General features: G+C 33.0%; 1 protein-coding gene across 1 annotated transcript; it reads left to right on the forward strand.

Annotated features, from left to right (window-relative positions):
- The first annotated feature begins 3,471 nt into the window (after positions 1-3,471).
- Positions 3,472-6,525, forward strand: LOC123532302 (cholecystokinin receptor-like). The gene is made up of 2 exons (XM_045313711.2): positions 3,472-3,831; positions 4,041-6,525. The coding sequence occupies exons 1-2, from the start codon at positions 3,506-3,508 to the stop codon at positions 4,876-4,878; spliced, it is 1,164 nt and encodes a 387-aa protein (XP_045169646.2). The 5' UTR covers positions 3,472-3,505; the 3' UTR covers positions 4,879-6,525.
- The last annotated feature ends 9,572 nt before the right edge of the window (positions 6,526-16,097 follow it).

The following is a 16,097-nucleotide window of genomic DNA, read 5'->3' on the forward strand; positions in this document are numbered from 1 at the left end:
ATTTTTTCTTAACGAATCAGGAATACCGGTCACAACCAAACAATTTAGTCGCATTTTAAAGGAATGCATTGCGAAGATAGGCTTAGACCCAAGATTATACACATCTCATAGTTTTCGCATTGGGGGTGCGACACTAGCCCATTCATACAACTTCACAGATTCTCAAATACGTAAATTGGGAAGATGGAACTCAAATGCCTTTCAGTCATATTTGCGGCCTAATTGTGTTCAGTTCTAAGAGATTTTTGACTGTCCCTTGTTGCTGGTTTTATTGTACATATGTATATATACATTGGTAGTTTAATAAGAAACATTTTTCCCGTATATGGAACATTCCATATACGGGAATCCCGTATTCTTTAATCGGACATTTATGTTTTTCTCACATGGATCCGTTCATTCATACTTAGCATAAATACGTTTCAACAGTTTATGTCAGTATTCAAAGTTAGGGATTTTCAAGGTCCAAAAGTATGTTTAAGGCGTAGGTTTTGATCATACTTTCAGGAAAGATACCTTTTATAGGATGTTCGTATATTAGACATATACGGGACCGTATACTCCCGTATATGCACATATTTTTCGCAGTGCTTCTTCCTGATTCAGTTGACTGTTTAAGGCAGCAATAGGGATAGGAAAGGCTTATACATGTAGTTGTTTACATTACATAAATATTGTTTACATTACATAAATATTGTTTACATTACATAAACAATGTTATCAGTTGAGATATAGAAATCCATTTTATATTATATACATTTCTTGAAGGTTCTAGAGTTTACTTGTCTGGGCGGCCATAAAGACCTGGTCTGAGTGAGGTCTTTATGTTGTGGCGGAATTTTATTTCCCAGATAAAACAAAATTGATATGATCTATGTTTTAACAATTCTAGTCAACAAACTAAATGTGTTTTGATATTTTGTATTTCATGTTTTTGACACCGGCTTAAATAAAAGCCCATTTACAACTTACATATCTCTTGATTTTTATTTTGTCTTACAAGCTACGCAAACTCTCGAACCTTCTCTAAGAACCACTTGATGGCCATAAATGTATTTTATTAGTATAAAATGTTTTATGGACGAGATGGTTCCATATTATCCCGTACGGCCGTTGGCCGTATAATTAAGCAGCAGCAAACTGTTTCACACGTGATAATCTGAAAATAGATGCGCATGCGCACAAACGACTTTCACGTTAAAGGTTATAACACACTGAATAGTTGTTGTTCTTTATTCTATATAAAATTGACCTATTTCCAATGACCGCAGCACACATCAGGACCCATTTTAAATTTCTGTAACTTACATTTTCTTGAAGAATATTGTCAGTGCTAACTAAAAATCAAAAGAAAAGTGGGGGTCATGTTTGATGCAAGAAAAATAGTTTCAGTCAAACACACAAACTGCAAAATCAGCTAAAAAATGAGACCCCAAATTATACTGGTGGTGTATGATTTAAGTTTCCATGAAAAATTTTGTCATGGTGTTATTTCATGATCAAAATGCTATCTTCATGTCAAGCATAGATCTGTCATGTGATTTTACCAAAAAAATTGCAAAGAAAATAAGGAAAATAGCTCTACACAGCGAAAAAACTGAGGACTATTTGTATCCGCCATTATGCGACAACCATTTTTTTTCGCGCCATTTTTTTATTTAGTGTCTGTATGCCAAAAAATGACATTGGTAAAAAATGAAATCTGGACAGATAATGGTGGAAATGGGCTAGTTTGATTAGAATTTGATAGAAAATGACAAATTAATGGCAATTTTGTTGAAAATGAGGATAAAACCCAAAAATATCACATTTTCACTGTTTTGGGTGTATTTTTTTCATATACTGCATATTTATAGGCTACTGATTGCTATTTTCTGTCCATCAGAGATAAAAGTGAAGATATATAACAGTTTAAATGTGTAATTTGCATGCAGATCAGAGTAGAAAATGTCAAAAGAGGGCAAAACAAGGCTGAATTTAGGGTAACTGCTTCAACATTATGTCGCGACAGCTATTTTTGACAAAATCTGACGCTTTGTCTTATGGTACTGAAAATGCCATAAAAACCTGGAAACTGTTGATATCAAGCTAAAACCTTGGATTTCTTCATGCATTTGGGTTTCTTGTACATTTCAAATGAAATTGGCACACTGTCAGAGAAAAAAGTTTTTCGGTTATAACACACTAAATAGTTGTTGTTCTTTATTCTATATAAAATTTACCTATTTCCAATGACCGCAGCACATATCAGGACCCATTTTAAATTTCTGTAACTTACATTTTCTTGAAGAATATTGTCAGTGCTAACTAAAAATCAAAAGAAAAGTAGGGGTCATGTTTGATGCAAGAAAAATAATTTCAGTCAAACACACAAACTGCAAAATCAGCTAAAAAATGAGACCCCAAATTATACTGGTGGTGTATGATTTAAGTTTCCATGAAAAATTTTGTCATGGTGTTATTTCATGATCAAAATGCTATCTTCATGTCAAGCATAGATCTGTCATGTGATTTTACCAAAAAAATTGCAAAGAAAATAAGGAAAATAGCTCTACACAGCGAAAAAACTGAGGACTATTTGTATCCGCCATTATGCGACTACCATTTTTTTTCGCGCCATTTTTCTATTTAGTGTCTGTATGCCTAAACAAAGAAGACAGCTTTCTTATTTCATTCGCTGAATATTTACATATTTTACTTGTTAGAATTTGTTTTACCTCCACCTCCCATTCCTCCACCACGGTTTGCTGCTGTTTATGTGCCAAAGTAATCAATTGAAAAATTCGATATTCACTATTTTACAATTTCTAATTTGTATTACTGTCAGTAGTATGTTATTTCTCACTCATACTTGATTGTCATGAATATTTTATTCATTGTTTAAGTTAGCTGAACAGAACTTTATTTTAATTTGTTGTATTAAACTTTGTTTTAACAATTCTAGTCATCGAATTGGATGCGTTTATACTTGGTATTCGGTGGAATTTTATTTCCCAGATAAAACAAAATTGATATGATCTATGTTTTAACAATTCTAGTCAACAAACTAAATGTGTTTTGATATTTTGTATTTCATGTTTTTGATACCGGCTTAAATAAAAGCCCATTTACAACTTACATATCTCTTGTTTTTGATTTTGTCTTACAAGCTACGCAAACTCTCGAACCTTCTCTAAGAACCACTTGATGGCCATAAAATTCTATTGTTGTTCTCATGAGAATTTTTTAACAAAATAAACATGTTATACAAAACTTAGTAAACAGTTCAGTAACACATGCATAGTATAAGAATGTTTATCATAGTCCAGATATAATGTTTTCTGTATTTATTTATTTGATTGCAACAATTAAGTCATAATATGTTGTTGTTGTTTACAGCTAAGTTAACCTGGTCAAGTACTTTTCCGATTGATTTTACCTGATATGAAGCATGCAACATAGAGCTTGTTGTTTCTATATATACAGCGTTATGTATTGTCGCATCTCATTTAGAATTTAACAACAGATGATGGATAACTTGGATGATATAAAAGAGCATTATACTGGAGCTGTAGTTTTGCTAGCATTTCTTATGGTGATTGGATTCATTGGCAATCTTCATGTGCTTTTTGTGTACACATTTCGGCTTAAACCTTCCAATCACGGGATCTATATTCTTTTTCTGAGTGTTCAGGATGTCATTGCGTGCTCCCTTCATATCCCTGAAAAAATATATGTATACAATAATTTTTGGACATATGGGAGTGAATTCATATGCAGATTCCATGTATTTTCCTCAACTTTTATTCTTACCGCAGCTGCTTTCACACTGCTTTTAATTGCTGCAGATAGGTACGTTATTTAGAATTTTTTACTATCTTTAGTAGTCCACCATGAGTCCATTCAAATTTATTCTAACACAATTATCATTACGGTTACAGCTCAAAAGTCTTTTTAAACACTTCTCATGGTCTTAGATTAGTATACAGCTTGGTAATGTATGTGAATAATTTTATTGTAGTTTAAAGTCAATTAATAAAAACATCAAATTCTATTTTCAGGTATCGAAAAATATGTTGTCCGCTTGGATGGCAAATAAAAAGAAGAATCGCTAAATTGTTATGCATTACTGTTCTGATTTCCGCCTGTTTATGTTCATGGCCGCATTTAGTACTAAATGTACCAAAAACGATAGAATTGAATAATCGTACTATCACAGTTTGTGGCACCGTTGACGGATATAGGAAATATCAACAATATCATCTTATTGTAATGGCTACCATATTTCTTGGATCGTTATGCATCCTTACTTGTCTCTATGTGTTGATCCTTAAATCAACAGCGAAATATTACTCTAGGGTCAAGTTGAACACAAAAGGCACTGAGAAATATCCAAAAGGTATCAGTAAAACTTCCGAAGCACAAGATGAGTATGAATCTAATGAAATTATGACACTACCAGAAGCGGGATTTATGAAGCTATGCGACGATGGAAAACCGCAAGACAATTTTAATTTCGATCCAAATGCAAAGGAACCGAAATTGTCCAATTGTAATGACAGACCAACTTGTATGGAAAAATGTAATGTCGGTTCAAAAAGAACAAGCAGGTCAAAGAAAACCACAACTGTTTTCATCTTGATAACTGTGCTGTATTTTATTAGCTATTTTCCATATATAGCTGTACAAGCTTTTCTTGTTTATGGGCTGTTAACTCCCTCTTTGACATCCAGAATTGTGGTTAGTATAGTTAACTCTTTTGTATTTATCAACAGCGTGGTAAACTGTTTCATATACAGTTGTTTTGATCGTCGTTTCAGACATGAGATAGTGGTTATGTATAAAACACTATGGCACATGTGCAAACATGAACAAACATTTAGGAAGTCGTACTCGTAGTGTCAAGTGTATAAAATATAAATTATAATATCTGTTTGTAATTTATTGTTTTAGATCATATATGGTAAAGGTATAGGAAGGTCGCGGTAAAATCTGTAAGAACTATCATGGTATGTTGTTTAACTGGTATTAAAGTACAGCTACTGGACTGACAGGTTCAGATGTATAATCATGTCAAATGAAATGTGATACAATTTATGAATAGTATAGAATAAAACAGAAAAATGTATGACGATTTGGAATACTAGTACATGTATTTTGCTATCTTAATCTGTACTGAAAGTAATTATTTATTCATAACTTAAAAAGATATCATTTTCATCCCAAATAGTTCACAATTTACAAACATATAGCGCCAAATGTGTAAAGTACTTCAATGACATGTATTTCATGCATTTATTTGCCTAATTCAACGGATAGTAAAGTAAAATAATCATTTCTAAGACAGAGCAGCTGTATATTTTCTCGGTAAATATTAGCGTCAATAAAATGCATTCTTATAATATGTATATTGTGTTTACTGTAATAATTGCATAGGAGGACAAGCAATTATAGCAATAAGATACGCTTACTTACTGGCAATGTCATGTGTATTATCAGGAAACTGTTGTACAACAACGGACACATATACACTTTGTCAGGAAACTTTTGTTCAAAATAATGGGCCCATATACACTGACAATGTCAAGTGTGTTATCAGGAAACTATAGTACAACAACGAACACATATACTGACTATATCAACTGTACTATCAGGAACCTGTTCAACAACGGACACATATATAGTGACAATTTCAAGTGTATTATCAGGAAGCACTTTTTCTGTATGAATGGGCACATATACACTGAAAATGGCAAGCAAATAATCAGGAAACTATAAAACAACAATGTCAAGTACATTATCGGGACACTAAAGTAAAGAAACAGACAAGGTGAAGCGTATGATCAGAAAATACTGATAATGTCAAGTATATTATCAGGCAGCTATAGAACAACAACATACACATATATATTAACAATATCGATTGTATTACAGGAAACTGTAGTACAGCAACGCACACATGTACACATATTTGATGAAACTGTCGATTACAACGGAAATACATGTGTTGAAAAGATCAAATCAATAATCAGATATCGTAGTACTTATTGCCGAAACGTTTGCATAACTTTTTCACTGCTGTGTCAATTTGTTGATAAAATTATATTTCCTTTTCTTATTTGACAGGATCAGTCGTATGTTGTTAATGGTGCAAGTTTATTCTACAAGGTGTCATGACTGATATTGTTTATCCCGATAACTAAGACAAAAGGAGTCCACCATGATAGAGAAACGAAACATGTGTGCATACTGATAAAACTAACAACGGGGCTATACTTCCAAAAGAATGTATTAACATATCATGCCATACAATGAGCTTTAAATGTTTTTTACCACTTGACAATTATCATAGAAAAATCTGCGAAAATTTCATTAAATCCATATTGCAGTATTGTGTAATACAAAAAACCAAATTATTGCTTCCGTTTAGTGTTTATGTCAATAAAAAACTGCTGGCTTAAGGAATATGCGCAAACATGCTACATAATATTCACTCATATGTTTGTGTATATGTATGATTTTGAGAAATAAATGTTATACTGCCTATGACTGACTCTTCCAGATAAATCTATCACATGTTTTGACGTCGCGAGACTGAAATAAAGTCATTACATAAAATTGATAACACACTAGTGTAATAAAGCTTTGACGTCGACGTCGTTTAGGAGTATAGAAGGCGTTCGTCAAATTGACTTGCTTATAATAGTTAAAGAAAGTAAATTGTTTGATGTTTTGGCAGGAAAAGCTAACATGTCATAAAAAGAATATTACATTTGTGACTTTCCACATTGAATGTATTAAACTCGTTGAAAAAATGATAAAATGCTCGGCAGAGTCTCGTATTTTATTATTTTATTCCACTCGTGATTGTGTCTTCGTTTATTCTACTGAAATATATATTCATGCATAACAAGATATTATACAGAGGCATTGCAATCAAACAAAACTAGTTTATCAGTGAATAATATACAGATTTAATACAATCGTACAGTGATGTCGTGTCATCTATTTTGCAATGTTAACAATTATTAAAATCTAGGAAAAAGAAATGATATTTTTCAACATTTTTACCAGTAATAATATATATTCTGTAAATCCAACATTGAATAAAAAATAGGGACTACCTGTTTTTTTTCGAAGTCGGTAACCTACGTTACATTATCTCAAGAGTGCTATGAACATTGTTTTTGTGTCGTACAAAATGATGGGGAGCTGTACTTTCTTTGTTTACCTTTTCAACGAGCGCCTAATGATCCTGATTTTGTCCCAGTTTTAGGTCAAAGTGAATCACCTGTTTTCCCATAGGCCCACATTATAATGTTTTGTGGGCCTTTCCTAACATTTAAACTTTTGATACCACCTACTCAGGATGAAAGAACTATCCAAGGCCTATCATAAAACTGCAAGAAATATACATGTTGACCATCACTTTTGGGCACTTTTTTCTCTTTGAACTCGGTTACACTAGTTCAGCAGTGATGTTTTTTTATTTTTCATAAAAACGCCCCACCGGTAAAACATGCATAACTATCGCCTAAAATGCATCATTCCAAATAATTTCATCCAGGAATCATGAATTAGAATTTTAATTTATGAAATTAGATAGTTTTCAAACACGTTCAATACATATTAGACCAATGGGAGACCACTTTACATCAATATATATACTGCAAAATTCCCTATACATTTTCAACCAATCACAGGCCCTGTGTGTTGATTCACTGTGACCTAAAGAGACAATTTTTTATTCTTCTATGATAAAATGATTGCTGCAGAAGATAAAAAAAAAACATTTACAAACTGAAATATGTTTGTCGTTTTACTCGGATACACATATGCTGAAAGTCGCTGCCGAAATTTAGACGACAGGTCTTCTCCGTATTCTAAGATTAAGCTATTTTTTAATTAAATCAAGAAATGCAGGGTATTTCAGTCCCCTTGATCCTATTACTTCACCGAGACGACTGAAAACAGATAAACGTGCAGATAAATGTCCCATCTGATTGCCTGCATGCATATTTCATCAATATACCGATATTTCTGTTGACGTGGTGCTTATTTCGTACCCCACCCACTATCAATTTGCGTGTTTTCATAGAAAATGGACTTTAGTCGCATATAAGACAGCTTTAGAATTCAACAGTGTGATTAAATCTTGATAAATCAAAACATATAGGTGTTGCAATCAAGAACAAATAATGATTCATACCTATATGTATATTAAACTAAACACAAGCAGGAGAAAATGTATATGTCGGAAGTTCAGAAATTGTATGAATTTTACTGCTGATAGTATTTTCTTTTTTACCAGTATCATCAAATACAAAGTGCAAAACATGTAAGAAGTTTAGTTTCATTATAAGAAGTAAACTTTTTACATGTTACCAGAAAAAAGAAACATAATTCTTCATGTAGTCCCAAATATTGAGCACAAAAATTGAAAAATTCACAATTTTTCACACTTTTTATTATATTTTTCAGTTTTTTTTAAACAAAAATCGCATTTAAGGGTAAGTAACATATATTTTTAGCGGTAAACAGACACAAATTAAAGAAAAATTGGGTCTGAGGCATTAAGAATATAAGAGACACGCTAAAAAGAAGCAAATAATAGCTTTTCTGCTATTAAAGGGAGGTAATTCAGATAGAACAAACCTTTCAATAAGCAATTTGCTTCCGGTTCAATTTCCACTCGTCAGTTAATTGTATTATCTGTTGTGAACTATATGTATGTAAAAATTATTGGCGAATAAATATGTTTAAACTAATTCAGATAAATATAATCACCTATTATCAACCGCGCAGGGCGAATTGCTTCCCTTTAGTGCCAGATGTCGTTCATTCCTTATTTCTGACATGGTTAGCTGTATGTAAACGGACTTACGCGACTTAAAAATCAATAATTCAACATTTGTGCTAACTTCAAGGTCGGCAATCTACGGCTGAAACAACCGTAATAGGAGCGGAAATGTGTTCAGCCCGATACAGGACTCGAACCTGCGACCTTCTGCTTGCAAGTCAGATGCTCTACAAACTGAGCTAATCGGACTATCGAAATTATAGACCAATTATATACATTATATACACACTGCTACATTCCTCCCTCCTTTTTTCAAAGACAAACTCAGATTCTTATGACTAACCCAACCATTGTTTCACCCTACTTCTAGGATTCCAAGGCTATTCATCACATTCACGGCACCAATGTAATAGGAGCGGAAAAATGTGCAGCCCGATACAGGACTCGAACCTGCGTCCTTCTGCTTGCAAGTCAGATGCTCTACCAACTGAGCTAATCGGACTATCGAAATTATAAACAAATTATATACATTATATACACACTGCTACACAACCATAAGAAAGAGGTGCTTTAAAATTTCTCGAAAATAATACAGAAAATAAGCTAAAAGCTCCAATTAGCGTCTGTTTCAAGTACAGAATTTACTAAATTTTATATAAATTAACGATACAAGTATTATTATCAACAAGATCACCTTCCAAATGTGTCATTTAAGACATGTCCTGTGCTTTTGAAAAGAAAAATAAAGCTCGTTATTTTAAAAACATCATGCCCAATGATATCCGTTTTGTGGAATTTCATTTTACACTGATTTATCTGGTAACATTTATTGCTTACTTTATTCCCATTTCTGCATCTATAAGATAAAAAATTAGTAGAATGCATAAAAAAATGCATAGAACAGCATGATCACTATAATATGGCTATGCAAGACTGAAAAATATCTCTCCGTCACTACAATACCGGAAGTAATCCCTGTTTTATGAAAAAAAATGTCGTGAAAAACCTACATAAAGACACATTTTATGTTTTAAAACCTTCAAAACAGACATTATCTTGCAAATAAAACGAATTCAACCCATAATTCCCTGTTTAGAACTATTTATTTAGCATGACAATATAACACTCGACTAGTTGCCCTTTAGGTCAAAGTGAATCAACTGTTTTCCCACATTGTAATGTTTTGTGTTATGGGCCTTTCCTAACATTTAAACTTTTGATACCACCTACTCAGAAAGAACTATCCAAGGCCTATCATAAAACTGCAAGAAATATATATGTTGACCATCACATTTGGGTACTTTTTTCTCTTTGAACTCGGTTACACTAGTTCAGCACTTATGTTTTTATTTTTCATAAAAACGCCCCACCGGTAAAACATGCATAGCTATCGCCTAAAATGCATCATTCCAAATAATTTTAGCCAGGAATCATGGATTAGAATTTTAATTTATGAAATTAGATAGGTTTCAAACACGTTCAACATATATTAGACCAATGGGAGACCACTTTACATCGATATATATACTGCAGAATTCCCTATACATTTTCAACCAGTCAGAGGCCCTGTGTGTTGATTCACTGTGACCTAAATTTATCGTACTTTTTACGCATATTGCTGCACGACAATCTGTATTTCCGATTTTGATAGATCAGATTATGTCTTGGGTTTTATTTTAAGACCGATATCAGCTTTTAACTCACTTGTTTTATCGAATTATATGAGTTCCAAGCATGCCGCACTGTCCAGCACGTTGTGTACTCTTGCACAGTGTGACGTCATACAATATACAGTACGTCCCGCGCCCTTATCTCAGCATCTTTCTAAACATGTGTCCTATCACTGATCCTAGATCTTTACCCATTTTGATATAAATCTATAGTTTATCTATTACAAAGTTTAACCCACTTTGGAACTTGACCCAGTCTGGAACTTGACCCGATATTGACTTGACCCAGTCTGGTCAAATAGGACTTTCTACTTTATTCTTCATTTTATATAACTGGTATGCATAGAACTCGGATTTGTATGTATTTCTATTGAAAACCGACATTTGATAATGCACAATTTGGTTTAACAGATTCTATTATAAATTGACACATGAAACTATAAAGGTGTACAATAGACCTTTAATAAAATAGATTGAACTGGACACAACTTTCTTGTCTCTGTAAATTAGAACCCAATCCAAATTCCTATCATGTTGTTACCCCTATTACACTCCTGACAAACTTCAACTTTTCTATACCCTGACTCATAAAAACGAGAACATCATAACATTTAAGGGGACGCAACAATAGTGTACCAACTTTTGATGTTTCAAAACGTTTGTGCATTTGATCATATGTCCTTAATAGGTTTGATTGCAAAAATCTTAAAATTCTTAAAGCCATTGGAAATACCAAAACCCAACACACATTTCAGGGGGTAAAATTTCCTCACTGGGCAGGGTGCGGTCATGATTGTTTGTTTAAATAAAATTATCATCATCACTATAATTATCATTATTTATTTCTATTATTATTATTATTATTATTATTATTATCATCATCATCATCATCATTACAACGCCATTGAATATGTCATTGTATAGAAATAGGCGTTTCATAAAATTGTTCAGTTTCAGTTTTACTATCTATTAAATTATCAGTATTCCAATTTTTAAAGCAAAGTCAATGTACATAATATGCATTAAATCACTAGTTTTCACAAAATAAATCAATGTTTCGTGGCGATTTCATATGCTTTGTGAAAACAGTATAATTTCCGAAGGGTTGAATCAAACGTATGTAAACGTTTACATTTTTGAAAAGTTGTTTTAAACAAAACATGAAAACTAATAAAAAAAACAGACTACAATAAGATATATAAAGGTCTCCAAAGGTAAAGCATGTTTTTCTAATCATCGATTCTTCGTCAAGGCTAGCAGCCAGACGTACATTTTTACATTTCTTTGTACAAGATACTCCCGTTTTACCGGTTTTGTTTTGTTGTTGTTGAGGTTTTTGTAAACTTCTGTGACACTTTTCCCGAATGCAGTTAACAATGTATACGGTGGGATATAAGGTGTCTCCCCAGGCTGTAAATCTTGGGTATACATAATTATATTGATTTAATTTAAACATAATTGGTCAGACATTTGATTTCATTATTTGCCTGGTTTTTCTAAAGTCATTAGTTATTACAAGCAAATCTCTATTTCTTTAAGATTTAAAATACTATCAAGAACGTGTAGGCTCTCATACCATCAAAACATATCAAAAGCAAGAGGACCTGAATGGCCCTGTTTCGCTCACAAGAATTTCACTGTTCAAACTAGTTCTAGCAGCAAGAAACATTTCTGCAAAATGACTTTTGAAACTCAGAGCAGAAAATCTTTCAGTTTTCCAAAAATCCATTTAAGTATAAACTAAACAATCCATGGAAGCCATATTTTAATAACAGTTTTAATAAAGGATTTATCTATTCATGGCCACCATATTTTCTATTTGATCAAGATGTGTTTTTACAATATTTGTAGATATGAACCAATGCAACATTCCTTTGAAACTATTTCAAAATCAGACGAGACGTATAGGAGAAGATGGCATCTGATATTTTTTTATTTTCAGCTCTGGCAGCCATGCACTTAGAACAAATTTAATGAGAGTTTTTGGGCTATATTCATAACATATTCAGATCACTTCTTCATAAAAGTCTATTATTAAAACAAGGTTTACCCCCTTTCCCTTTTTAAGCAAAATTGGGCCGTTCAATGACAAAAACTGTATTAGCGACAATAAAATCAAAATTGAGACAACAAATTATTCATGAAAAAAATCTATCATATATACCTTTCAAATCTGAAAATTTAAAGAAATTATCAACACTATTTCGTCTTAAAAACTAATAAGTAAATCTCTGTTCAAAGGCGATATGAGATGTGATGTTGAACGCAATTCTCTAGAAAATATAGAATTCTAACCAATACCTTGTTGTTTGCGAATGCAGATGTATTAATGGCTCACTGGGTTTACCATTGCGAAAGTGAAATTATAGCCATATTCACTCTTGAAATGACTTGTTGATTTTGCCATTGTTAAATCTGTTAGTGAAATTATTTCTACTCAGTGTGATTCAAAAGTTGTTACGACTCAATATATCTCAGGGTTTGTTTATTTCTTACAAATATAAGGTAACTGGTTTGAACAGTCCACAAGCGTATTATAGTTGTGTGCATTGCCTGAAAGAATATCACCAAATGTTTTCAGTTTGAAATAATACGAGCATACAATCTCACACGTTATAAAGCGTTCAATAGAAAATGTATACGAAAGAAGGATGATTATAATTAAATATACCGAGCTATTTTAATCAGTAATATGTATGAATTCCTGTAGTGCTTGCATTGTATAAATTATGTATATGATACAGAATCTTTTGTTTAAGCAATCAGGCTGATAGACGGATGCTCCTGACCATTTCCGCACCATTGGCGGGGAAAATAAATTTGATTACCCCTAAGAAGCAGGGGACTGAACTGAAATGTAGTACAATAAAATCCATTATTTTACTCCGATTTGTATAGAGGATTAATCGCTGCCAGAATTATATTATATTTAATCACATTTTAACTTCCAGTTTTTACACGCTATTTGTGAACTATCAAAATGATTTCTCCGTGCTGGGCAATGCTTCCTTTTCGCTAATAAATTGATTATTCATTATCCCACCTTCTTCGTTATATAACTGATATGATATCTTCCTACCTTCTTACATCTACTTTAAGCTTTTTACGTTATCATATTGTCTTGCTGCTCTTGTTCAATTGTTTGTCTAGTTCTTAGGTGTTGTTTTGCCCTGCCTTGTCGATGTTTTTACCTTATTATCCTTTGTACTGTTTTAGCATACTATCCGTCAGTCTACAACTAGTTGTACATTCGTCGTTTTTTTATATGATACTCTGCTTAAAGAAATAATGATTACGTCTCCATAATATCTTGCATAGCTGTTTGTTCTCTTTAATATAAACGGACAGATTGGTCTTATGACGAACAACCAGTATAACGCTCTGTGATATGACTGCTACTACTTTACTGTATAACACTCTGTGATGTGACTGCTACTACTTTACTGTATAACACTCTGTGATGTGACTGCTACTACCTTACTGTATAACACTCTGTGATATGACTACTACTTCTTCACTGTATAACACACTGTGATGTGTCTGCTACTACTTTACTGTATAACGCTCTATGATGTGACTTCTGCTACTTTACTGTGTAACACTCAGTGTTGCGACGACTATTACTTTACTGTATAACTCTCTATGATGTGACTGCTACTACTTTACTCTATGACGCTCTATGATGTGACAGCTACTACTTTACCCTACAACTTTCTACGATGTGACTACTTCTGTTATACTGTATAACAGCCTGTGATGTGACTGCTTCTACTTTACTGTATAATGCTCTATGAATGAACACATCTAAAACAGAATTTATAATGTTTGGTAGTCGCCAACAGTTGAATAAGTGTTCCACCACAGACATTGAAATATGCAGTGATAAAATCAAAGTGCAGAGTTGTAATGTTGAATTATTTCAAGATCAAAAGTATCCGTAAATACCTAACCAAAGAAGCCACTGAAATATTGGTTTTGTCATTAGTAATTTCTCACTTGGATTACTGTAATGTTATTCTTTATGGTGTTGCTAATTGTGAAGTAGGTAAATTACAACGTATTCAGAATATGTGCGCCAAACTTGTTCTCAACCGTAAGATGCGTGATAGTTCAAAACAGGCATTATATGACTTGCTCTGGCTACCTGTGAAGGCAAGAATCAATTTTAAGATCCTTACTTATATGTACAACTGCTTTGTTGGTAATGCTCCTCAATATCTAATAGAACTTTTGTCTAGTAAAATTTCAAAACGTACACTACGTTCGTCAGAATCATCAGTAGGATGCTACGTTGTCCCTTACAACAAGAAAAAAACATTCAGTGACAGAAGCTTCAGTACGGTTGGACCAAAACTTTGGAACGAACTGCCATTAAATCTCAGACAAAGTGAATTAGTTAAAATCTTCAAAAAGCAGTTGAAAACTCACTTCTTCAAAGACTACTATTCATTGTTCTAAAATTCATACTACAGCAATTACATTGAAGCAAATCAAGACTTTGTGTTAATACTGATGAATTGTTTTTACTGTTTTTAATGCATGAGTGTACAACGCCATTGAAGATACTCTGTGTGTTGAAATAGGCGTTTAAGAAAATTCTCAAGATTCAAAGTTCCTGTATAACACTCTGCGATGTGAATGCTACTGGTTTAACGTATAACACTCTGTGATGTGACTGCTATTACTTTACAGTATAACACTCAGTGATGTGACTGCTACTTCTTTACTGTATAACGCTCTACTATGTGACAGATACTACTTAACTGAATAACACAATGTTGTGTGACTGCTACTTCTTTACTGTATACCGCTCTACAATGTGACTGCTCCTACCTTACTGTATAGCACTCTACGATGGTACTGCTAGTACTTCATTGTATAACGCTTTACGATGTGACTGCTACTACATTACTGTATAACGCACTATGATGTGACTGCTACTACTTTACTGTATAACGCTCTTCGATGTGATCGCTACTACTTTACTGTATAAACCTCTTTTATGTTACTGGTACTACTTTACTGTATAACGCTCTATGATGTGACTGGTAAAACTTTTCTTTTTTAATGACATATTAAGTTTCATAATCAAACTCAGCTAAGACTGAAAATGTTTTGTGAACACAGGGCCTGGCTGAACCCTGGCTACTCTGGCTGAACTCTGGCTACTCTGGCTAAGTTCACGCACATTAATATACGATTGAGAAAAACAATTTAATTACAAACACTGGCGCCAAGTTTCATGTATGTGTCTACGTAAGAAAGACAATGACTTTGCTTACTAATATAGCGTGTTCTGCACCCTTCCCTAACGTTACCCTAATCACTAATCCTGAAACGTCTTCTCCTGAAATCTGAAAACATCTTCAATAATAACGGAAGCTATAAGATATAGAACTCTTTTTGCCTTTCCGCAACGGAAGTAGCAATCAGCAATCAGGAATGTTAAATAATAAAAAGTGTGTCAGCTTAAAAAAGACCAAGTTTGTCAAATGATCCATTATAATAAACCCCTCATATAAAGGCAATCCTATCAATTGTCTAATCTAAAGTACAAATTAAATTGAATTGCTTTTCAGTTACTACATGTAATGGATCATTGTCTTGTCTATGAAGCCTTTCAGAAAAAACAATTAAAGTCCTATTTT

This window comes from Mercenaria mercenaria, chromosome 1, assembly GCF_021730395.1.
Source record: "Mercenaria mercenaria strain notata chromosome 1, MADL_Memer_1, whole genome shotgun sequence".
In the NCBI taxonomy this organism is placed as follows: domain Eukaryota; kingdom Metazoa; phylum Mollusca; class Bivalvia; order Venerida; family Veneridae; genus Mercenaria; species Mercenaria mercenaria.